At 36.7% G+C, this 26,213-nt stretch overlaps 1 protein-coding gene across 2 annotated transcripts in view; it reads right to left on the minus strand.

Annotated features, from left to right (window-relative positions):
* Window positions 1–16,173: 16,173 nt before the first annotated feature.
* COL5A2 (collagen type V alpha 2 chain) overlaps window positions 16,174–26,213 on the minus strand; it is a 159,872-nt gene continuing 149,832 nt past the window's right edge. For both annotated transcript variants that reach the window (XM_086361692.1, XM_086361687.1), the window contains 4 exons: window positions 24,729–25,020; window positions 20,825–21,012; window positions 18,561–18,800; window positions 16,174–17,846 (listed from right to left, as the gene is read on the minus strand). In XM_086361692.1, the coding sequence (XP_086217818.1) occupies window positions 17,700–17,846; window positions 18,561–18,800; window positions 20,825–21,012; window positions 24,729–25,020 (867 nt within the window). In that variant the 3' untranslated portion in view covers window positions 16,174–17,699. The remainder of the gene's footprint in view (window positions 17,847–18,560; window positions 18,801–20,824; window positions 21,013–24,728; window positions 25,021–26,213) is intronic.

Below are 26,213 nucleotides of genomic sequence, written 5' to 3' on the forward strand. Positions count from 1 at the left end.
GATCATATTTAACAGAACTCCTTGGGACATGTGGAAAACCAAGGGCTTCTATTTGACACAATCCCTGGAAATAGTAACATGGTAAGTTAGCGAATCCCTAAAGTGGGAGTAATAAAGGAGGAAATTTCTGGTAATTTAGAAGAAAGTAAGCTGGGTCTAGCAAAACAGAGCTTAACATTGAGAATAATTGCAAGGTTAGGCTTTTTCTACCACTTCTAAACACCACCTCATTGCCCTCTTGGATCAGGGCAATGTAAGTTATTAATTTTCTCCACCAACACATTATTAATTTTTTAGCTACTGTAAATAATAGCAGTATCATCTTACATACCGGACTTTATAGTTTGACATTTATTCACTCTATGATTAATAATAATACTTTCAAAAATAAAAATGCCATCAATCATATGCCAAGACTCTTTGTCCACCTATCCTCTAAGCTCAGCTCAGTTCAGTTCAGTTCAGTCACTCGGTTGTGTCCGACCCCATGGACTGCGGCACTCCAGGCTTTGCTGTCCATCACCAACTCCCAGAGCTTGCTCAAACTCATGTCCATCGAGTTGGTAATGCCATCCAACCATTTCATCCTCTGTCGTCCACTTCCCCTCCCCACCTCAATCTTTCCCAGCATCAGGGTCTTTTCCAAGGAGTCAGTTCTTCTCATCAGGTGGACTTTCAGCTTCAGCATCAGTCAGTCCTTCCAATGAATATTCAGGACAGATTTCCTTTAGGATTTATTGGTTTGATCTCCTTGCAGTCCAAGGGACTCTCAAGAGTCTTCTCCAACACCAGTTCAAAAGCATCAGTTCTTTGGTGCTCAGCTTTCTTTATAGTCCAACTCTCACATCCATATATGACTACTGCAAAAATCATAGCTTTGACCAGATGGACATTTGTGTGCCAAGTAAGGTCTCTGTTTTTTAATATGTAGGTTGGTCATAGCTTTACTTTCAAGGAACAAGCGTCTTTTAATTTCATGGCTGCAGTCACTATCTGCAGTGATTTTGGAGTCCCTCAAAATAAAGTCTGTCACTGTTTCCATTGTTTCCCCATCTATTTGCCATGAAGTGATGGGACCAGATGCCATAATCTTTGTTTTTTGAAGAGTTAGTTTTTCTTTGTTTTTTGAAGAGTTAGTTGATTAGAAAACTTAATTTTATATGCAACTTTAATTCTTTCATGTCTTACCATGTAATGTGGCATATTTCCAAAATCCAGGGCTTAGGATGTGGATATACTTAGGAGCTCTATAAGTGTGTACATGTATTTTAATTGAATGTTCTGGATTTATTGTGCCAATGATCACACTAAAATTAAGTGTAAATTATTATTTGTACATATATGAATCCATAATATTGACTTTCTGATCAAATATTTTCTTATCTCACTTAAAAAGTATCCATTTTTGTTATTCCCACATTTTTTTAATTACAACAAATACTGGAATCTTATTTTAAAAAAATGAAAAGTAATACAAGTAAGAAGAATGATGGTGGTCATAGCTGTAGTCAGGGCAGCAACAGCCAGGTTCCTAAAAGAACTTGGCCAGTAGTGACAGAAATGGTATCCAGTGCCCAGTTCTTTGGTTTTACCAGGCTGCTTCTGGAGTGTGATTTTGAAGATGGCTCTGGATGTCAACATTCTCTTCATATCTGTTCATTTTATGAACCTGGGTTCTATAGCTTTCTCTGAATTTTCCCAAACTTCAAATAAAATCTATAAATTACATTTCTACTTAAATAAGTCAAAGTTGTTTAAGGTTTTTGCAACTAAGAATCCTGACTAGACTAGCAATTGATAACAGAAGTGATGGCAGGGAGCAGGAAAATGGAAAATTCGGGGATCAAATGTTTGTACTGGTTAGGGATCAATGTAAGAAAATCCAAGTTGTATCCTGGGATGAGAAGTCAGTGGTCCATGGGAATAGGATTTATCATCTCTGATTTCCTGGAGTGATTTGCACTTTGAAGCCAAAACTTAAGAAGATGAATAGCCTCTGCTATACAAAAATATATTTAAATTTCATGAGAAAGTGCAGGACTCATGTGGGTATGGCTGTTTTTCTAGTGATGCACAAAAAAGTAATAAGTTCAAATCCCTAACTTCTTGACTCAAGGTGCAGAAAGAAAAGCTATAGACTTTCTCTGTACAATAAAAACAATTTTACAATAAAAACATAAATTAAAATGTATTTTAAAACTCATCCCTTTGTAGAAGTCTGAGATAACTGAAAAGCAAATATAAATTGTGATTCTGCAGATCACAAAACTTCACCATAAATCTAAATGGATTTTCTGACTAACTGTTAGATTGTTGTGTAATTGGGAAATAAGAGGACCCAGGAATTTGCATGGGGTTAATGCTCTTCAAACATTTCTGGTTCACATTATGTTTCTCTAGCCTTCTTAAATAAAACCCTTTATTTCCTGTCTGGTAATAATTCTTCTCTTGAAACACAGATGTCTATGTGAAAAGACGGGTTCTCCCCAAACCTCACTTCCACCACTGTTTATTGTCTCCAGATTTATAACTAAAGTCAGATTCCAGAACGCTTCAGGGGGGCAACAATCAAAAGGCCAACCTCAGGAGGAGGCTTATGCATGAAAGAATGGGAGAATTTAGCTAATTAATGCTGTAAAATTTGGGCCATATGTGTGTAAGTGTGTGGTGAGGTTACTAGGCAAAGGAGAATTGTGCAATCCAGATCAGACAAAATTTATCAATATGTCAGGGTAACAGAGAGTTCTAGGAAGATTATGATTATGAACATGGCTGGTTGACTGAACCAGGCCTCAGTGACAGCCCAAAGTAAATGAATTTGAGATATCAAATTGGCAAAAGGAGACTGTAGCTCAAAATATTCAGATAGAATTTTGGAATGGTTTATCATCTGTAACATACCATTCACCTTCAAATTTATGTTCTCAGGGTGGACCACCAAGGTCTTGAGAAATGAAAGGCAAATGTGTGACAGCATCTTTGAAAACCTTCTTGTAAGAGTGTCTTTAGCCTGGAGATGGAAGCAGAAAAAACCCAGCTGACATAAGCTTCTTGGAGCTTAAGTTTCAATGGAGTTGACAGGATTACATAAATTTCAATGGAGTTGACAGGATTACATGCCAGAGGCATCTCTAGATTACCAGAAAGGAAGTGAGAAGAACTGCAGGGTGACATGGTTTAAAAAAAAAGTCGAATTCCGAAATGTCTTTGGTGTTGGTTAATTTATAATTATAACCTATTTGATAGGCCCTATTAGATGGGCTGCCTGGGGCAGTTTTACTTAGTTTTTTATAAACAAAAAAATTCAAAAAATTAGTGCAGGTGAAAAGAGAGCTTAGCTGAGCAACCACACAGGCCACAGTACTTTCACCCAATTCCCAGACGATGAGTTCACAGACCAGCACCTTCAGTGAGGAAGCTCAGTGCTTTGAAGGCTGTCCTGTGCAGAAATGACACAGCTACAGGGCAATTACCAGGGGTCAAGCACCATCCTAGTCACTTCACACATTAATATCACTCACTTCAATATCCTGTGGGGGTTATTATCTTCATATTAACCAAAAAAGGGAAAATAAGGCATGAGATTTTGGTAATTGCCCAAGTTCACCTTGTTAGTAAGAGGGAAGGTTAAAATTCTAACTCAAACAGTATAACTTGGAACTAAAACTCTAACCATGTAAATAAACATGTTTATTTAAATGTTTATTATAAAATGCTTATTAAACTGTTTCTACAAAAGGAATCTAAGCTACCATGTTATAGACACACTAGGGAAAAGAAATGCAATTCAGAAATTACTGAAGAGTAATTATAAATTATCACCAATTCCTAGATATTCAGAATGTCACTCTCAGCTTGAGTTGGGATTTTGATTATGTACATCCAGGATGATGCTAATTCATGCTTATTTCACATGAGCATGCATTTATTTAGTAAGCCACTTAGTCATCTACTGTGTACCATTCATTGAGAAAATATCCTACTGTAAGTGAATTTCCTACCATTACTTGACCATCCCTCCTCTATCTCTTCTTCCTCTATCTAGTCACTAGAGTGGATTAGTGATTCTAGTATGTCTCCCTGACAGTCTCATCTATTTCCACATCTTTACTTATCACTTCCATTGAAGGTAGTTCACAAATCTATATCTGCATTTCATGGAACTAAAGACCATATAGTTTATGGCCTAACTAAGATCCCAACTAAGTTTTCAAATATTTCTCATGAGACAAGCAATATACTTGAGGATCTTGAAGATCACTCTAAGCAGTATGTGGCAAGTCACTTCAGTCGTGTCCAACTCTTTGTGACCCTATGGACCATAGGGTGCCATGCTCCTCTGTCCACGGGATTCTCCAGGCAAGAATACTGGAGTAGGTTGCCATGCCTCCTCCAGGGGATCTTCCTGACCCAGGGATTGAACCTTCATCTGTCTCCTGCCTTTGGCAGGCGGGTTCTTTACCATTAGCGCCACCTGAGAACCCCCCATTCCAAGCAGAGTGAATAGCAATTGCAAAGGCCTTGAGAGAAGGATGTTCTTGGTGGGTTCAAAGAAGAGCAAAGGCAGCGTGTTTGAGGCAGAGTTAGCACATGGGAGACTAGTACAAGAAAAGATGACAGAAATAGTGAGGGAGTGACTTCCCTGGTGGCCCAGTGCTTAAGAATCTGCCTTGCAATGCAGGAGATGCAAGTTCAATCCTTGATCTACAATTTAAGATCTCACATGCCACAGGGCAACTGAGCCTGTAGGCCACAACTAGAGAGCCTGCATGCCACTAGGAAAGATCCCGCATGCCACAACTAAGCCAAATAAATAAGAAATAGTGAGGGAAACAGATTGTATGGCATAACATAGGAAGGATGACCAAAGGTCCAGGCTTGCCTGGGAAAGCTCCAGTGTGTGCGGATTCTTTTCATGTTTCATAGTATTGAGGATCTGGGGATTCTCATAAGTATTCTGATTTGATAATATTATGGGACCACCCTACTTTCATTTGGCTGTTGTGAGGATTTTTGCCTTTGCTTTCAGTGAGATGAGGAGCCATTGAGCAAGTGGATGACACAATTTGGCTTATAGGTTTAGAATGTTGCTGCATCTGCTCTCTTGAGATAACAGCATGTTGGAGCAGAATCTATAAGAATAGTTAGGAGTGTAGTGCAATAATCTGGGCCAAGGATCATGGTAACCTCCACCAGGATGGTAATAGTGGAAGTGATGAAAAGTAGTTGAGTTATGGATCTATTTTGAATACAGAGGCAACAGGAAGTGCTAAAAAATTGGAAGTGTGGTCTAAGAGAATGAGAGATGCAATCATGAATTCAAAAGTTTTGGCCTGAGTAACTTGGAGAATTGCTAATAGCTACAATTGAATACCTGAACAAGAAGATGGATGAGGTTATCAAGGTGAAAGATTTGAGAAGATAAAAGAGTTTACAGGGCTTCCCTCTAGCTCAGTCAGTAAAGAATCTGCCTGAGAGGCAGGAGACCCAGGTCTGATTCCTGGGGCAGGAAGATCCCCTGGAGAAGGAAATGGCAACCCACTCCAGTATTCTTGCCTGGAGAACCCCATGGACAGAGGAGCCTGGCAGGCTACAGTTCATGGGGTCACAAGAGTTGGACACAACTTAGCAACTAAACCACCACAAAAGAATTAACGAAACAAGGCATGTTAAATTATAATGGCTGTCAATCACCTAAGTAAACTTGACGAGTTAGAAATTATATACAAATCTAAAAGTTAGAGGAAAGGTCCAAGTTAGAGAAATAAATTTAGGAATTTCAGCATATGCATGGTTTTTATATCTACGCAAGTGTGTGCAATCATAAAGTAATTGAGTGTGGAAAGAAAGGAGAACATAAAACTGAACTCTGGAATATAGGAATATTTACTGGTTGGAGAAGTGAGGATGAAGCAGCTAAGGAGATGGAATAGGAATGAAGGGAAAGCAGGAAAGTGTAATGATCTAGGTGTCGAGTGAATAAAAATGTTTGTTGCTTAAATTTCAGAATTATAGCACTTCAAGAGGATAAGGAAACTTAAGGTTGATATATTCCAAGGCTACTAAGTATGGATTTTAAAAAGCGAGATCAGGTGAGGTTATATCAGTTTTCCTATGTCCTATAGATGTCAAATAATTATATTATCAAACCTTCTAATTCATGGTTATAGTATCACTTTATTATCTCTTTGTTGATGAAGAAGTGAATACAGTTCTCTTTACCTTCAAGGTAACATTTAAGCAAAAACTATTTCACTTATAAAATTTCATCCTTGAGGATGAAATTTTTGCAGTCATTAACAGCATTTCTGAAAATTGGAGAAAAGTAAGAAGAAAAATTAATTATCTTCATCTCACATCAGTGGATACTTCCTTAAAATCTTCTTTATATATGCTGATATAATTGTGACAAACTACACTTGCAGTTTTGCATACTGCTTATTTCATTTGACACAATACCATTTTATCCATGAAAAAAAAATTTTATTTGGGTTAAAATTTGGAAAAATATAGAGAAAAATTAAAGTAATGGCTCCAAAGTCAGAAATAACATCAAAGTGACTGTACTTTTATCTAGTTTATGTGAAAATTTTACTTGTCTGAGTTCTATCTTAGAGGAATGTACTTATTTTTAAAAGTGAGTCATAAACTTTGAAAAACTTTATTGGTTCAAACATAACTCTCCATTGAGTCATAGCTCCCTGAGCTTGATACAACATCAGTGAAAATATTTTATATTATGAAACATACATGAAAGCTCTTCCCAAATCTTTGTTTCCCAATTTACCACAACTGAGGTTTTCAGAAATTTTTGAAGAACCACTTGTAGAGTCAATGCCATAAAGATTAAAAAGAAGCAATCATCCATAACCAATATTTTTTAAATAAATTCTTATGTGATTATATTTATCCTCCTCCTTTTCCTTCTCACCTCTTTAAATCTTGTTCAAAAAATATTTTCCTTTAAACTCCTGGATGTTTTCACTAAAATACACTACATGACTTGGCATCTTTTAACCTGATATTTATTAACAGAAAAAAGGCTACCCTATGTGCTCCATAAAATTTATAAATGGGGGTTATTATATTTCACAGTTTTTAGTGACAATGGGAAAGCAATAAGATGCTTGTTTCAATTTTGAAAAGGAGATATTTCATAATTAAATAGGTGGGAGAAATAACAAAAAGATTTAAGCTCTGTTTTAGACTAGGTTCCCTGGGAACACTCTAAGATGACGACTTAGATGCATATTTAATGGGGAATCATCTCAGAAGACAAAGAAAGTCACATTTGAACAGAATGAGAGGCTGACCAACATATAATTGACACTGAGACAATCCAAAAGAAGCTCTGGAACCAAGATGACCTTTCAGAGTGGTTGTAATTCACAGTAAGAAGGATGTATCTGCGTATCCTTGGCTCAGGTGGTAATTGACTCTGGCCAGAATCTGGAAGGCGTGGGGAGTGGGAGGACCTTCTATAAAGCAGTCTTGTTGAATGAAAGAAATTTTCATTGAGGAGCATGCCTGTGAGTCCTCAGTAACAATATTTCAAGGAGCTGATGCTTTTACTTTAAAGAGAGACTATGAATGGAGCAACACATTACCTACTATGAGCTCCTACTCCATTCTCAGCACTTTGCCAAACACTATAGGGAAATATAACATATGATTCCTCCTTAGGAATGTCTTGCCTAGAAAAGATAAGTTGAACCCATATGAAAAGGTACAAAAGCCTTCAACATGGTGAACAATTAAGTGCTATGTTACGCTGGGCCAACCATCTGAGATATAGATAGTAGGTGAGAAAAGGAATTGGCCAGTGATGATTATATTGTTATAACAGTCTTGGTTAAGAATATAAAACTTGAGTTGTGCAATAAAGAAGTAAGATTTTGGTAAACTGTAGAGAAAAGGAAAGCCACTTTAGGAAACAAGAAAAAAAGAGAGGAGAAATCAAAGTAGGAATGATTATTCCATGCCCACAGGATAGTGAAGAATCCAGGCTACCTAAATCTATTTGTTTTCATCCACAACATTGTTGAGCAATTAATAAACCTCAGAACCAAGTACTCAAGAAGCTTCAAGGAGAATGAGATTCCATGAAATATAGAAAATAACCTATCACAAGACTCAAAGTAATAAGTTTTGTTAGAGAGATCTAAGGCACTTAAGGACACAGGAAAGGATCCATCATGTCTACTTTGAGGCCCTTGGGAAAGGCTATGTGAAATATTTGGCGGCTTATATTAGCCTGGTTTCAGATGAAACACGGGTTTCATGTGGTGGTGTAAGAAATAGGCTGGAAGTAAAGTCTGGACCAGAGAGCTTAGCAAAGCAATAGGCTTTGTCTTTTTTTTTCCCCCTTAATCTGCATCTCAATGTAAACCCATATAAACATTTTAAATATTGGAAGGCTTTTGCTTGAGGAATGCACAAGGTCAAGGGAAGTGAAGTGAAACAGAATCAGATTTTACAGCCAAAGAGGAGATACCTACAAAACCTACCATGAAAGGAAGAAGGATGAAAGGACATTTTGGGGAAGAAGAGGATGAGACTAAGGAACCTTGGCATGGCACATTTATTTTCAAAGACTAGACTGAGGAAAGACTCACAGTGTAGATATACTTGCTGGGAAAATTGGGTTAAGAGGGAAAAATGAGGACAGCAAAAGGACATCAGAAGTCATGGAGAGATGTTTCTTCTTAACACAGACGGGCTCAGTGGAAAGTTACACAACTCCAGTCTTACTCACCACCCTCTACGTGGCAGTTCACCATGACAGTGATTCATTTGGAAGGGTGGTTGAACACGATAAAATGTGTGGCTGATTGGAGTATACTAGGTCAGGGGCGGCTAAGTAGATTTGGAAAGTTTCCTTATACAGATGGTCGATGAAATCATCTGGCTCCAGAATGAAATCATTAGGGAGCAAAACTTCCAAAGGAAAGGGGAAAAGGACAGTACAGTGAGTCTGTGATGGGAGGGGTGATGGGGAGAAAGCATCACCAAGAGTCAGATTTGACATCCTGTGGTTCTTAATGGTTTAAGAAAAGGAGGGTTTAATTTTGAGGACTAAGGTTGTGATTAATTCAGTGATTAATTCATGGGATATGAAGAGACAAAGGAAACGAAACAGAAGGACACTTATCATCTGTGCCTTAGATAAAAATGATGCGGGTCTGATTTTCACATCTTGTCTTGAACTTAAACCACCTGGAAACTTTCCTCCGTGGTATCAGCAAGAGCATGGAATTGAAGGAGTGAAGGCTGCGAGAACCCACAGAGCACAGCACTAGGCAGAGAAACTTGTCAGATGTCTCTGGGAGGGGTTTGGACTGCAGCTTCCTATCTGAATCTTCAGGGCTTACATTTGGACTACAGATGTCTTCAATTTCTGTTGCATTTTTTTCTCATTAAAGTGACTAACAATTGTGGTCATTCTGTATCTCCAGCTGCCTCTCATTATAAGATCTATCTCATAACAGTTCCAACTCTTGGGAAAATTGTTCACATTGCAGTTCTACCTTCCTCTATTTACCTTATGGAGCCACATTTATTTTACTTCACATATGTGCAGACCAATTTCTTATAGTATCGATGGCATTTAACCATAATTGCTTATATACATGGGCTTTTGATATACACTCCTTAAATTGTGGTGAATCATTTCCTTGAAAAAATAAATGCACTTTTTTTGGTTTTGATTTTTTTAACTTCTAAGAGAGACCCATGGTAAGGCATCTATATGAATTAAGTATCTTTTGAGGTGTTTGTTAATGGCATCAAAATAAAATCCAGCAGAGAATTAAAAGCACGAATTATATAGGATTATGCTTAATTAGTACAATTTCATCTTCAGAGTTCCTTATTATAATGGTCTCACTGGTGTCTTTGTTTAGATTGATTTTTCAACCGGAACGTTCATCTTTCTTCATATTTCTTTCTATTGGTATTCTTGAATTTAGTCATGAAAGTGTAAAAATGAGGAACTGCATTATTGACAAGCACCAAGGAAGGTTTCCGGCAAGCTTTTCCAGAATTCATGTCATATCTTTAACAACCAAGGTTCGGGACACTATAACCAAGAAATAATATTCCTAGTAATAGGAAAACAACTTTTCTTTCTCTCTTTTCCCCTTAAACAGCAACATTTCCCGGTATCTGCTCTGGCTCACTGCTCTCCTCTGACATCCTTCTTGAGTGATCCCATTTCCACCCAAAGCTTTAACAACTCCTTGATGTGATGGCTCATATAAATCTCTTGCTGCCTCACTCTCTCACTCTTGCATCAGACTTTGTTGATTCTATTTCTTACAAATCTTCGAGTTCATCTCTTTCTCCGTCCTCAGTAATATTGACTTCTCATTCCCTGTTTCATTTTCTCCAATTTTGTTCTAACTAACCTCTCTGTTGTCAGTCTCACTCAGGTTAAAAATTTTCCCTGAATAATGCTGCCAAGGTGATCTCTCCAATATACAAATCACAATATGTATCTTCTTTGCTTAAAACTTCAGTATTTTGCAATAAAGATTCTATTGATATTTTGGGTGGTTTAGATTTTGTTCAAAGGGATTGGTCTGCATGCAAGATATTCAACATCATTAGCCCAACCACAAAATGCCTAGAATAGTTCTCAATTGTTAAAACCATGAACACATTTCCAAGGCCCCTCTGGAGAGAATGATTACACACCCAGCTGAGAACCAAAAATAGTTACCAAAGAAAAAAAAAGACTTCTTCAGAATAATTTTTAATCTCTTTAGCTTGACATACTTTCATGGTTCCTCTTTCTGCTTTATTTCCAAACAATCCCCATGTCAGCCTACATGGGATTCCCTGAATAAGCCACATCTCCTCTTAAGAACTGCATGCCCTCGTTTATGTTCTTTACATCTGGTGTACCTCACTGCTCAAGACACTGTCTTTATCCTTCAAAACTCATTGAGGGAAAATGTTTTCCAGATAGTCTTCCTTGCTCCACCTCTTCTTCAAATCTCAGCCTACTTTAGATGGCTTAGTTCTGTGGTTCCACTGTCCATACTTTATTTAGGTCACCTATCACCACGTATTTACTCCATTCGGTTGATATATTGGTCTATTTTACCCACAAAATTATAAAATGGTAACACCAAAGCATAGAATGTCTTCCTATAGCATCAACTGGATACTACATTCCAAACAAAAAATAGGTACCAACGTTCTTACATTAACTACACAAGCAAAACGTGCACTCACAGCAGATTCTTAGGCAGTAGTGTGAATTAATTGGGCTTCCCTGGTGGTTCAGTGGTAAGAATTTGCCTGCAATGCAAGAGACACACAGGTTCAGTCTCTGGGTCAGGAAGATTCCCTGGAGAAGGAAATGGCAACCCACTCCAGTATTCTTGCCTGGGAAATCCAGTGGACACAGGAGCCTGGCCAGCTACGGTCCAGGGGGTCATAAAGAGGGGAACACAACTGAGTGACTGAGCACATATGTAAATTAATTGGCCACCATTGTGAAATTGATTGTGTTATGTGAATTTTAAGTTCTGTTCTATTTTATATTTGTGTCTGCAACTTTTACAAATGATATTTTAATCCGTTCATCATCCATTAAAATTCATGGTCCTGGAAGATATCCCATTGTGTCCTGTTCTTTCTCCTGCCCCCAGATCACTTCTGGTGGCAATATGTACTCACGTGTACAGGAACTCTAAGTAAACCACTTTGATAAAATGACTTTAACTATACTTTCCATGTCCAGTGAGAAAAACAGACAGAAGTGTATGTGTTTTCCTGCATCTTCTTTTACACCTAGCAAAATCAGATATTTTAGTACTTGTTAAATTCTGATAGAATTTAATATCTTACTGTTTTGATTGCATTTTTTATTTCTAATGACATTACATATTTTCCACATGTTTATTGGCCTTTCTATTATGGCTTTCTGAATTAGCTATATATAATTTTGTTTTTTGTACTGATTTTTAAAGGGTGTTTTTGCAAGTAAAGTATATGAAGTCTTTTCTGTCATAGTTATTACAAAAAATTTCCCCATTTGAACAAGCTCTTAAGCACACTTATTGAGAGTTTTATAGTAAGATTTAAAATGTAGATTTTAAATTTTGGAATCTTATTGTTCAATATTTTAAAATTTCCAAGATTATCAAACTACTGAAAATATCTTATGCAAATACTACATTTAGAGATTTTTCTAAAAATGGAAATATTCAGTCCACTGGGGATATGTCTTGGTTTAAGGACTAAGGGAGGAAACCATTCTTTAAAATGTAAAATGTCTATCAAGTAACTGTAACACCATTTATTGAATTAATAGTGAAGGACAGAGGAGCCTGGTATGGTTCAGTCCATGGGGTCACATAGAATTAGACACAACTTAGTGACTGAACAATAACAATATAAGTATATATTAAATTGTTCTATAGATTCATGTCTAAATACTTTTCTTTCATCATGATCGGTAACTTTTTATTTTTTATTTTTTTTTCATATCTAATAGGAACAATGAGTTGTTTTAGTCACCATTTCTGTTTGGGGTGGATTCCTTATTACTCTTCCTTATCACTTCCTTTCCTTATTCCTTATCACTATTTATTTTTTAAAAAAATAAATATTTTTATTCCAATGAGCTTCAAAATGGTTTTGTCATGTTTCATGCTTTTAGGATCTTACAGGGATTTTGAGTAAGATTGTACTTAATTTTTGCTTTGATTTAGGAAAAACTGCATTTTTCAAATACCAAGTTTCTCTATGTGAGAAAAAGGAGCAATTATTCCCATTTTACCTTATTTTAAATATCTTATTGCTTTTGTGGATAGAATCATTTCTTCTGATATGTTTTCTATTCAGTAATACAAATAGAAACAGTAATCATAATACCATAGTAATACATAAATCAAGCGTTAATATTCTCTAAATATACATTTCCAGTTATACAGTATTTATTTTCTCATCATTCATCCAATGAATGTATTTTGAACAAACACAAATACTAAGTAACACGTTGGATCCTTGTAAACAGCCCCCTGCCCTTTAATTAATAGAGAAGACTGACATTAATCAAATAGTCATATAATTATAGAAAGCATCATGATTTGTGCTATAAGGAAAAGAATACAAGGTGCCAAGAAAATTCTTAATGGGAGATGTTATCTAATCTGGGAGGTAATAAAGGGTGAGGAGTCCAGGAGTTCATGAGGATGCAACACTGAACAGAGCCCTGAAAGATGAGTACTGGTAAACCAGGCAAAAGAAATGCAAATGGCCTTTAACAGGGTGGGGAGCGTGGTTTAGGAAAGGGACAGAAAGACATTGTGTGTCGAGCAGAGAATAACAAAATGAAGCTTGAGAAAAAGGTAAGAAGTCAGATCATGTCAGAGCCCTCATAGACTGTTAGTAATTTTGTCTTAATCCTATAAGATACCACTGAAGCTTTTAAAGGGTGTGTGTGTGTCTGTGTCTGTCTGTGTCTGTGTTGTGTTGGTTGGTGGGTGAGGGTGAGGTGATGTATTCAGGTTTATACTGCAGCTTGATCACTCTGGCTTTCCTGGGAAGAATGGATCAGAGGAAGGCAAGAATGCCTGAAAATCTTTCAGGAAGCTATTGAAGGAACCCAGTTGAGAAGTAATGATACTGTGGACTAGGACAGTGACAGTGGAGATGGAGCAAAGGGTATGGGTAATAAGGAGCATTTAGGAAGCAAAATTCAAAATATTAGCAATAAGGATTCTGGCATAGTAAGGGAGCGAGGGATGACAGGAATGACCACCGGGTTTCTGGCCTGTCTAAGGCAATGAATGATGAGGCTCTTGCCAGAGATAGCAAACATAGAACATAAATCAGCTTTGAGATATAACTATCGTAATTTTTAAACACAATGAGCTACATAAACTCATCATAAGCTTCTCAGGTAGCACAGTGGTAGAGTCCCTCTGTCAATGCAGGAGATGAGGGTTCAATCCCTGGGTCAGGAAGATCCCCTGGAGTAGGAAATGGCAACCCGCTCCAGTATTCTTGCCTGGAAAATTCCATGGACAGAGAAGCTTGGAGGGCTGTAGTCCATAGGGTCACAGAATTGGACACGACTGAGTGACTGAGCACTCATGCAGGCACTTGCTACAAGTACTTCTGAAATCCAAATGAAGATGGTAAGTTAAACATTTACACAGGCATTTCTTGAACTCTCAGGAAAGATTTAGGTTGTATATATACATTAGAGCTACTAGCATTAGATAGATATGATATGAATAGGGGCCAGTGATGAGAGTATTGCCTGTAAGAGTAAAGAGAAAAGGGCAGATCCCTGGGGAATGCTGACACTGAAACATGGAGTAAAATGATGCATTGATAAAAGAGACTGGGAAGAAAAGCTGCTCTTGGGTAAGCCAGCTGGTCTGATTTAAAATATATATATATATATATATATACTGGCATGTCCCACATTCCACAGGTTTTAGCTGTCTTTGCAGAATTATTGCATTAGTTTGCCACTGTTGGATCTCAACCCCTAAATCAGTTTTTAACAGATTATTCTTAGTCTCTCCTAAGACGAATGGATGGTATCCGACTTGTTGGACATGAATTTGAGCAAGCTCCGGGAGTTGGTGATGGACAGGGAAGCCTGGCGTGCTACTGTCCATGGGGTCGCAAAGAGTCGGACACGACTGACTGAAATGAACTGAACTTAGTCTCTCCTGAAATTTTCATAATTTCAAAGAAAAGAATTATCTTGATATGTTCTTTTTTCATGGTGGGATAGAAACTCTAAATGAGGTGCTTCCAATCATCGATTTTGTTTCTTCCCAGATTTTTTTTTTTTTTTTTTGCCCTTGCTTTCTGCTGTATGACAACTTTCACTTGAAAAAAAGATGTTCTGTATAATTCATTTCAGTCTGTTTAAAATTTAGAATAAGTTACATTGAGTGAGTGAGTGAAAGTTGCTCAGTTGTGTCTCTGTGCGACCCCATGGACTATACAGTCCATGGAATTCCCCAGGCCCAAATACTAGAGTGGGTAGTCTTTCCCGTCTCCAGGGGATCTTCCCAACCCAGGGATGTACCCAGGTCTCCAGCATTGCAGGTAGATTCTTAACCAGCTGAACCACAAGGAAGCCCAAGGATACTAGAGTGGGTAGCGTATCCCTTCTTCAGTGGATCTTCCTGAACCAGGAATTGAGCTGGAATCTCCTGCATTGCAGGCAGATTCTTTACCAACTGAGCTACCAGGGAAGTCCAAGTTACATTGAAACTGACTATAATTTGCCAAATTTTGTGTTATATGACTTTGGGACTTTTTTGGCCTTGTTTGTGTTTTCTTTGCTGTTTTTCTCCTTTTTCTTCATTTCAGTTAATTGGCAAATTTTCATTTTTTAATAAAGTAATAATAAATTAATGTCACATCTTCCCCAGAGGCAGATTATTTTACTTTTGGTGATGTAGACTTGGAGGTGACTGTTAGACATGAAGAAAAGCAGTACACTTATCTAATGGGACCTATATATCTGGAACTCAGGCAAGGAATTTGAAGGCTCCCAGAATGGTCTGGGACAGCTTTTATTTATAACATTCCTGAGCTCCAAATAAGAAGTGATATGTCTATAGCTGGCAATTATTTAGTGCTTTGACTTAAGAGAATCATTACATGTTTCTGGTTTTTCTAGCTGAACTTGTACAAACTTGAATAGGTTCAACTTGGAGGAAATTTTAATACAAACAAAACTCACAAATATTTAGGTATATACATGTTCAAATATTCATATTCAAGATGTGGAGCTCAAATAATAACCAATTTGGAGAGAAACAATACTGTGAAATAAATGTTGAAGAAAAAATTCTGAAAACATTTAGGCTAAATTCATATGTGACACACTGAGACATATATTATCACAATTTATTCAACTATGAAAAATCAGCTGCTTTTCTCTTGTTATCAATAGGAACCACCCTGAGATTTTTAAGGGCATCGATGGTGAAATTAGTGTCACGCTGCCTTTGTGAGTGATGTTGCAGAATGATTTTCATTATAAGCCAGTATCTACGTGATGAAAGGCATTTGTTGTTTTATCTTTTAAACAAACAGCAAACAAAGAATACCACAGCACCTAACTTTTCACGACTGAAAATGAAATGGATCTAATATGTTCAAAGGAATTCCACAAAACGAAAACCATTGACATGACAAAAGCGTGCATTTAATTCAATGCTTTGCAGAGATACATGACTAAAGTTGTGTGCATGGCTTGTCCTTTGGGATGGTCCCAGTTGTTTATTTTTAAAGAAAAAAATAAAAAATGGAGCCAACAGAGAATTAAAGGGAAAAAAATCCTTGAGACATCAGGGGACCTACATGTTCTAGTCTAAGAAACATGCAAGTATTACACAACAGTCTGATACAGTATGACAGATGAGCAGTGAACAGGCAGTGGAGCAATGCCCCTTCTTTCAGAAACGGGAAATCTAACAGTTACGTTTTCACAAATGGTATTGATGAAACCATCTTTATTTTTAAAGAAATTTATAGAAGGAATTTTAGCACCATCATTAAAGGATAATAATAACAATACATTTTAGCCCTGCCTATCTCCAGTCTTGGAATAATCACAGACGCATAGCACCTTTTAGTACCTAAAATATAAACAAGTAGAGTAAGTCCATCCCAGCTTCTAGAGATGAGGTAGCTCATGCTAAAAAATGTTGGGTCATTTTTCCTAAGAGAGTTCAAAAACCAAATGTTCTAATTCCAACCATCACGTTTGATTAGAGTCAGCTCCACAACTCTGAGTTTCTAAATCTTTTTCTTCATTATAGGCTTTAGGAAGATGAGATTGTATATGTGGAAGACTCTCAACTAAGGGTCCCGAATATTTGTTTCTAAAGTTGTATGGGAATTATTTTGCATTATTAAACAAGAAAGTGCAAATATATTCAATGGTATACTCATTTAATTTCTATCTATATTGATAGATTGAGTCAATATAGGGAAAGGTAGCTTTAAATTTGAATGCAAACGAAGTCTAGATTTACCACATTTTACAAAAATTTAAGATCTTTTTTTTTTGGTCAGAAATCCTATTGAATATATACTACTTTAACATTCCATTTAAGACAATGAGAAATTGATATTTTTTCATGGTTCTCTTTAAAGAGTCTGTGTGTTAGTTATACAATATCAAGACAAGCATTCAGTTTCAATCACAAGGATAAACATTTTGATTTCATTTTTAATTGATCATCTGCAAATGAGAGGTCACAAAATTGTATTTTTCCAATTGCAGCCATGTGAAATAAACATTTTGTGATTTTATATACCCCACTCTTTAAGCTATCTGCCAGGAAGAAAAGTTTTCTCATAAATACTTAGCAACTTTGTCATTACATTGAAATGAAGAAAACGGAGATTTATTTATTCAATCAGTTTACTTTTTTAAAAAGGTGGTCATTGTCATTGGTCATCTTAAACCTAAACTGTTGTATTGAAAAATACTTTAAATCAATTAAAACTTGAGGATTGTAAGTAAAATAAATATTCTGAAGGATAAGGAGGCCAGGCACTTAAGACCATATATACAGTGCTGATGCAGAATCAGCCATTACTTCAAGAGTCTCAGGATCAGCTTCAAACAGTCAAAGTCTTGTGAATGGTGGTGGTCACTGATGGTAGGGGTGGTGCTCATTGTCGATGTATCTCGGCTTGCTTTACACAAAACAAACTGGCCCAATTTCAACGCCAAATTCTTGGTCTGTACTGCCAACATCCACAGGGGCAAGATCTATGATGGGCAAGCGTGCCACATTCTGCGTTCTATATTCAAAGATGGTCTTGCCCACGTTTCCATTTCGTTTCTGGAATTAAATGGTGCAGTGGGTTAATAGCATACCCAAATTAGTACAAAAATGTTAGACAGCAACTTCTAAACCAATTTTTATAATGTAAAAGCAATGATTTTTAGAGCACTATTTGGCAGTAAGAGCACTGCCAACATCAAATGAGATACTGTCATAGCTGGCAGGCATTTCTCTCATTCTTTAAATTGGGAAAAAGCCCTTTATTCTTTTGCAGCTTCCCAAATGGTCACTAACAACACTAAATTTCATAATTTGTTTCATAAATTATGAAAGCATTTTTGGTTTTCATGATTGAAACCAAAATATGTCATTAAATATTTTCTTTTTTATATATATAGATATGCAAGAGGAAAGACATACCAATCAGTATGACCTAAGGTATCAGAAAGACCTAAGGTATCTCAGATGGATTATGTATTTTAGAATCCAGGAATTTTAAGCATAGAATTGAGATTAAGTAAACTAAGTAATTTGCAGAACTGAAGTGAGTTTGCAAAAGAGCTGCAAGGATCCAGTCCTTTATGTTTTTCTTAAAGCCTCTAGCATGTTTCACATACCAACACACATTCAGGTTTATCCTAAGGAACAACTAATTGCTGTCCTGTTTATACACAGGGTAAATTTTCCCCCACCTCTAGTGCCATGGCAGTATTTTTAACAAAGTAATTTTTTTTTTCTTCAACCAGATCAATATGGATCAAAAGTACTTACAGAGCAAGAATCATGAAGAACTATGTATCTGAATCTAACGTTTCCCTCTGCTTTGATTTCTAAGTCATTTGACCCTTTGAGAACCACAGCTTTCTTCAAGTTCTTAGCTTGATCATCCATGTATCCTACACTGTTTTTACAGATGTAGGTGATGTTCTGGGAGGCTTCTTTCGATAAAAGGCGCAAGAAGGTCATCTGAGTAATGGCTGCATTAGGTGACTGGTGGTCTCCATAAACAAACTAGAAAAACAAAAAGAGTCTTTGTAATACATGTCTACCCCTCCTGAGTTCTTGTGATTGGACTAATTGACACAAGACAGATTAGCCACAGAAGAAGAAACAACTTTAACTTGGGACACAGAGGTCAGAGGTCTCACAGAAATGGGACCCAAGTAGGAGCCAAAGAAACAATAAATTTAAGAGGAATTGACAGAACAAAGAAACCTAGGTTTGGGTGCATAATTGGTAAGGAATTTAGTTTGGGCTTCCGTAGTAAATTACTAAGGAAGTAAGGATGTTTGTTTATACAGGCGTCTTGGTTCTAAATTCCCTATCTGTGGAGATAAGGTCATCTTTCTGCCCTCAGTACAGGGAGAGTTCACATGGGAGATTTATTTCCTACTTTCAGGGAGACAGAGAGCAGGATCAAAGCGTTCCTCTTGCAGCAACCATTACTTACATGACTTTAACTGAAAATGATCAATGTGTCACTGAAGCAAATTTTAGAGCAGCCTGCCCTGAGCCCCAATATATGTAACACTGATGGGTTTTATAGTGCTGTGTGTGAGTATGTGTGCTGATTTCAGACAAATTAATTTTGAAGGGTATTGCGTCTATTCTTTCACATAACAAGATATTCTACATATATATATATATATATATATATATCTTAAGGCTTCCCTGGTGGCTCAGATGGTAAAGCGTCTGTCTACAATGCGGAAATATCTTAAAATTTCTATGAATATTCACAAGTAAGAAACTTCATTCTTACTATCCCAACAAATGGTGGTGAAACCAAATATAATTATAACTCACCAGAGAAAGTTTAAGTATTTTAAAATTTGCTTCTCTATTTCTTTAAAAAAATATTGAATATTACTTTTTAGAAGTTATATACTTAAGCATAGGTTTGGATATTCAATCATGTATCAAAAATAGCTGATTGCTTTTATTGTCAGTTATGATAAAAATTTGGACTTAACTATTGGTAAAATTTTTTTTAACCCAACTGTTACATACTTATAGGAAATATGAATTACAAGTTTTCCATTAGCTAACAAAAACAAATAATCAAAAATAATTTTCTACAGGATATTTCCTACTTATCTTTTTATATAATATGTTAACTAAATTATATTCCTATTAGGTAGGTAAATTTAAAATTTTTTCCTGTTCTTTAAATAATGGTAGATCCTGCATATACCCAAAATGTCCTCATACCATGTTTATTATGAACATGAGTTCTGAGGAAATGTTCAGAGCAGAGTTAAGAAGAAAACTGCAAAGTTAAGCCGCCACAAAGAGATGTGGAATAGAATACTCATATTGCAATAGGAAGTGGCAAGACTAGTTAAGAATCTAAATACTGGACCATGAAAGAAACAGAGGGGATAAGACTCAAGCAAAAATATTAGGTAATATTATAATTATAAAAGTGTTAAGTTTAAATAACTATGAAGTTTACAAAGGGATTCAATTATCAAAAGTATCATAATAAGGATCTAATATTTATCCATAACTTACTAAATACCAGATACTATATACTTTATATACACACGCTTTATGTACACACAGAAGCTATGAAATAAATATTATCACTCTTACTTTAAAATGGCAGAACTGAAAACAAAAAAAGGTTAAGAGACTTTCTAGGTCCCAGAGATAGTAACAGATCCATGTATGAGTAACCTAGGTTTCCTGATGCTAAATATAATCCCTGTCTTCCAGCTATGGCAAAATCCCTTCAACTCTACTCCACAAGCAGTGTCACAGGCATTAAAGGAGCTAATATGAAAAATAATTACTTTTTTACATTCCATCAATTGAAAAATTATCATTCAAAACTATATTAATTTAATTCATAGCAATGTTTATGCAATGATATTGCAAATACAACTAATGAGAACCTATCACTTCCAATTATTAATAAACACAATAAAATAAACATGGTCAAAAAAATAATTACAAAAGTCCTAAGTCAATACTAAAATACAATAAATAAAGGCAAGTAATGAATACAACTTTAAGCAAGCATATTAAATTACCTGAGATCCTCGATTCATATCAAGACCATACCAAACAGGCTTATTATCAGGAGATTTGCTGGCCCACCAGGTTTTACGTGGTACACTGGATGGATTTGCTGAAATACATGTTTCTCCTGTTTCCATGTTGCAGTAAACTTTGATTGCATCTTCAGCAGATCCCTGGTTAGGGTCAATCCAGTACTCTCCTGTTTTCCAAAATAAAAAATATTTGCTAAATAAAAAGAATCTCAAACATGATTATGAGTCTCTAAAATAATTGACAGAGGACTAACTCACTGATTAAGGACTAACTCACTCTTTTAAAGTGAATCCCCAAAGTCTACAAGCAACAAATGCTGGAGAGGGTGTGGAGAAAAGGGAACCCTCTTACACTGTTGGTGGGAATGCAAACTAGTACAGCCACTATGGAGAACAGTGTGGAGATTCCTTAAAAAACTGGAAATAGAACTGCCTTATGATCCAGCAATCCCACTGCTGGGCATACACACTGAGGAAACCAGAAGGGAAAGAGACATGTGTACCCCAATGTTCATCTCAGCACTGTTTATAATAGCCAGGACATGGAAGCAACCTAGATGTCCATCAGCAGATGAGTGGATAAGAAAGCTGTGGTACATATACACAATGGAGTATTACTCAGCCATTAAAAAGAATACATTTGAATCACTTCTAATGAGGTGGATGAAACTGGAGCCTATTATACAGAGTGAAGTAAGCCAGAAAGAAAAACACCAATACAGTATACTAACACATATATATGGAATTTAGAAAGATGGTAACAATAACCCTGTGTACGAGACAGCAAAAGAGACACTGATGTATAGATCAGTCTTATGGACTCTGTGGGAGAGGGAGAGGGTTGGGAGATTTGGGAGAATGGCATTGAAACATGTATAATATCATGTATGAAACGAGTCGCCAGTCCAGGTTCGATGCACGATGCTGGATGCTTGGGGCTGGTGCACTGGGACGACCCAGAGGGAGGGTATGGGGAGGGAGGAGGGTTCAGGATGGGGAACACAGGTATACCTGTGGCAGATTCATTTTTATATTTGGCAAAACTAATACAATATTGTAAAGTTTAAAAATAAAATTAAATTAAAAAAAAAAAAAAAAGAAAGGAAAAAATAAATAAATAAAGTGAATCCCAGTTAAGGAAATACCTGCAGCTAAGAAAAAAGTAACCGTTATGCATTCAGGTCCTTTCTCCTTTCTATTCTAAGGTGACTGGCCAAATGTACCTAAGGCTCAAAACACAAAAATGTGAAGGAAATATCATCACACCCATTTTGTAGATTAGAAATTAAACCAAAAAGATAATCCATGGTGAGCAAGTAGCTTTGCCAAAATGGATGGATTCTCATTAAATTTACAGTCAATATTTTAGAACAAATAATAATTGAATATTAAAAACATAATGTCTTTTCAAAACTATTAAGTGAGTCAAACTCTAATCAGAATGCTATGAATTATCTCACTGGCCCTATTTATTTATTTAGGCCACATCATGTGGCTGCGGAATCTTTAAGTTCCCCCAGCAGGAATTGAATACATGTACCCTGCAACAGAAGCATGGATCTTAACCAATGGACTGCCAGGGAAGTCCCTCAATGGCCCTAAAATTGATCTCTGTTCAATATTATGTAGCATCCTATTTTAAATGGGAAAATAATTTGAAAAATAATAGATACATGTATACGTATAACCGAATCACTTTGTTGTCACTGGAAACTAACACAACATTCTTAATCATCTATGCTCCAATATAAAATAGTGCAAAAAATTGATCTTATCATGTAGAAGAGATCCTTGAAGTAGGCTACACCAAGTTAGTGCTTGGTGCTAGAGATACAGCTTAATAAATATGCAAACAAATACATTTTTGTGCATATATCTTTATGTATATATCTGTATGTATATGTATATTCTGTATATATATGTAAAATATATGTATATAGGTTATATTATATGTATATTTATATAAACATATGTAAATATATATAGTTTATATAATAGCATATGTAATATATGTATAATAAATATGAATATATGTATAAAATCCATGTCTGTATGTATATATAAAATATGCATTAAAAACTGGATTTTAAATGAATGAAGGGACATTGGTGGCGGGATGTAAAGTATAGACTTGGTAATCAAATGGCCTGTTCTGCAAAGATAACAATTTTAGCTATCCCTGTCAGCATCATTTCAAAGTTATTTGAAACACTTAAGCATTTCATAGCTCATTCCCATGGCCCTCTTATGGATCTTTCTTTTCCAGGTCTTATTAAATTAATCAAAATGATGGAATTTTGCAAACTTTAGGCATAGTGTTTACCACTAGGGGAAAAGACTTTAATTTCAAAATATTTTATAAAATAACCATAACAAAATTCTGCAGCAGATATTATTGAAGTATGATTTGTAGAACATTAAACTACATGAAAAGAATTCCATATTCAAATAAATCTGGGAAATAAGGCATACTCTATTCTACTATCTCTGGAGTATAACTGCTTTACAATGTTGTGTTAGTTTCTGCTGTACAACAAGGTGAATCATCCATACGCATAAGTAAATTCCCTTTTTCTTGGACCTCCCTCCCACCTCCCCTCCATGCCACCCACCTAGGTCATCACAGAGCACTAAGCTGAGCTCCCTGTGCTTTATAGTAAGTTCCCACTAGCTATCTATTTTATGCACAGTAGTGTATTTGCTGTGTCTTTAGTCACTAAATTGTGTCCGACTCTTTTGTGACTCCATGGACTGTAGCCATGGACTGTAGCTGACCACTGAAGCATTGATGCTTTTGAACTGTGGTGTTGGAGAAGACTCTTGAGAGTCCTTGGAATGCAAGGAGATCCAACCAGTCCATCCTAAAGGAGATCAGTCCTGAATAGTCATTGGAAGGACTGATGCTGAAGCTGAAACTCCAATACTTTGGCCACTTGATGCAAAGAACTGACTCACTGGAGAAGACCCTGATGCTGGGAAAGATTGAGGGCAGGAGGGGAAGGGAACAACAGGGGATGAGATGGTTGGATGGCATCACCGACTCAATGGACATGAGTTTAAGTAAACTCCGGGAGTTGGTGATGGACAGGAAGGCTGGTGTGCTGCAGTCCGTGGGGTGGCAAAGAGTCGGACACAACTGAGTGACAACTGAACTGAATTGGGCTGTTGCCTGTCAGGCTCCTCTGTCCATGGAATTTCCCAGGCAAGAATGCTGGAGTAGGTTGCTATTTCCTTCTCCAGGGGATCTCCCCAACCCAGGGATCGAACTTGTGTCTCCTGCATTGCAGACAAATTCTTTACCATTGAGCCAACAGGGCAGCCTGGGAGTGTATGTAGTCTCCTAATTCATCCCACCCTCCTCTTCCCCAACTGTGTGCACACATCCATTCTCTATGTCTGCATCTCTATTCCTGCCCTGGAACTAGGTTCATCTGTACTATTTTTCTAAATTCCACAGTATGAAAGTTTCTTTAAAAACTAAAAATAGAACTTTATTCTACTCTTGAGGATCCAACTATATGTTAGCATATTAAATGAGAATTATTGAGGAAACTAAACATATTTAACCTTGCTCAAGCAAGTATTTTTGACATTTACAGCACTACAAAATTATCCATATTTTAAGGTTTCTGGATGGAAATGAAAATACCACCATGAAATTGGGTCATTAATAGGATATGTCCTCTATTACAGTACTTATCTCGCCCCATATTTTTTCATATCAGTGACAGTTCCCATCAGCAAACCTCAGACTCTGAGTGGCCACCGTTTTATCTCTTGTGTCTATCACTAAATAGAGAGTAAATAAAATATTTTGGTATGCACTGGAGAATTACACATCAAAAACAATGAGCTTTGCTCAAATGGCCAACTGTCTACTCACCGCTCTTCTTTGCAGAATGGCAAAGCTTTAAATCATCACAAGTCCGGGCAGGGTGCTTTCTAGAGCCATCAGGGCTGCGCATGGTTTCAATCTGACTACTGAGTGACTTCAGGGTCGCATGTACCCCTGGGTCCGTTTTGTTTTTGTCATCAGGAGCCGCCTGATCTTCAGTAAACTCCGGAAGTGGGTCTGGCATGCTGTCATCATAGTGCCCCATGATGTCCCCAAGAGCAGCTGTAAGGTGGCCAGGCGGTCCCGGAGGGCCAGGGGGACCAGGCTCACCAGGAGGACCCTAATTTTTAAAAAATCGGAAATATATTTAAAACAGTTTTTAGTTTTTGCTTTTCCATTGGACACAAAGGCACTGATGGGACTTGCAAAGGGGGACAGTGCAAAACCTCAATTTGATGGCACTGAGAGATCTGTGGCTTGAGTCCTTTTTTAACTAGATGGTTCTGCTCTGCTAACTTATAACATTCCAAGAATGAGAAATGATGCATAACTGTTTCTCAGACAAGATATCTGCAAGTTGGCATCTGAGGTTGGCATCTTTATTTAAAGATTAAAACACAAAACATTTGCTTTGATGTTTACGCCTGAAGATACAATACATTTTAATGTTAGGTATGTATAGATTTGTACACTCATTTTCAAACTATTTTGGCAAGGCACAACTAAAACGTTTTAAAAGGATGTGTGAACAAAGGCTGAACAAGGAGATGCAGAGGAGTTTGTGGGTGCTACTTCCATAAGACTGTCCGTCAGTACCAAGGGAATACTTGAAGAAACACCCACAAGAGAATTCCCCCATATCTAAATAAGGGGAAACCACATGAAATCTATTTATGTGCATTAATTAGTGGGTAGATCAAAATTATCTCTACTAAACAAAACTGGAGGAAGTTATCCTTGCCTAAAGAGCTCTTTCAATAATTATTATTATTTTGCCAAATAAGAACTACTGGAGCAAAAGGGAGATGAGCACACAAGATATCAGAGACTAGAAAAACAGATCCTCTCTATTAATTTCCTTCTGCATTTTCCCAAGGAAGAACTCAGCAACTTGAGAGAATTCTCCACAACCTGAAAAGGTGTGTGGTCCACATCTCTCTTGGGGAGCACAGACCTGGCAGGCAGAAGGCTGGAGTTCTGTTACTGGCTCTGCCACTCATTAAATGGGCCTGGACAAGTTGTATCAAGTTCTAGTGCAAACATTTCCTCACTATCAAGCAACCATTAAATCCATTTTTTTTTTAAGGTCATCTCATGATTCCATACATTCCTTTATGCTAAACTCAGGGGAAGAGATTTTTTTTTTTTTGCTATCAAGGACCACTAAAATGCAAAATAAAGTCAATCAAGAGCCACATAAGTAAGAAGTATTCCAATTCTGCAGCTGTTTTCCATGTAAAATTAGAGAAATAAACAGAAAATATTTCTCTTGAACATAGGAAATGTAAGGCTATCCTTTCTATGTAATACTAA

Source organism: Bos grunniens, chromosome 2 (assembly GCF_055505025.1).
Source record: "Bos grunniens cultivar Pamir isolate PY7600 chromosome 2, Bosgru_T2T1.0, whole genome shotgun sequence".
NCBI lineage: Eukaryota > Metazoa > Chordata > Mammalia > Artiodactyla > Bovidae > Bos > Bos grunniens.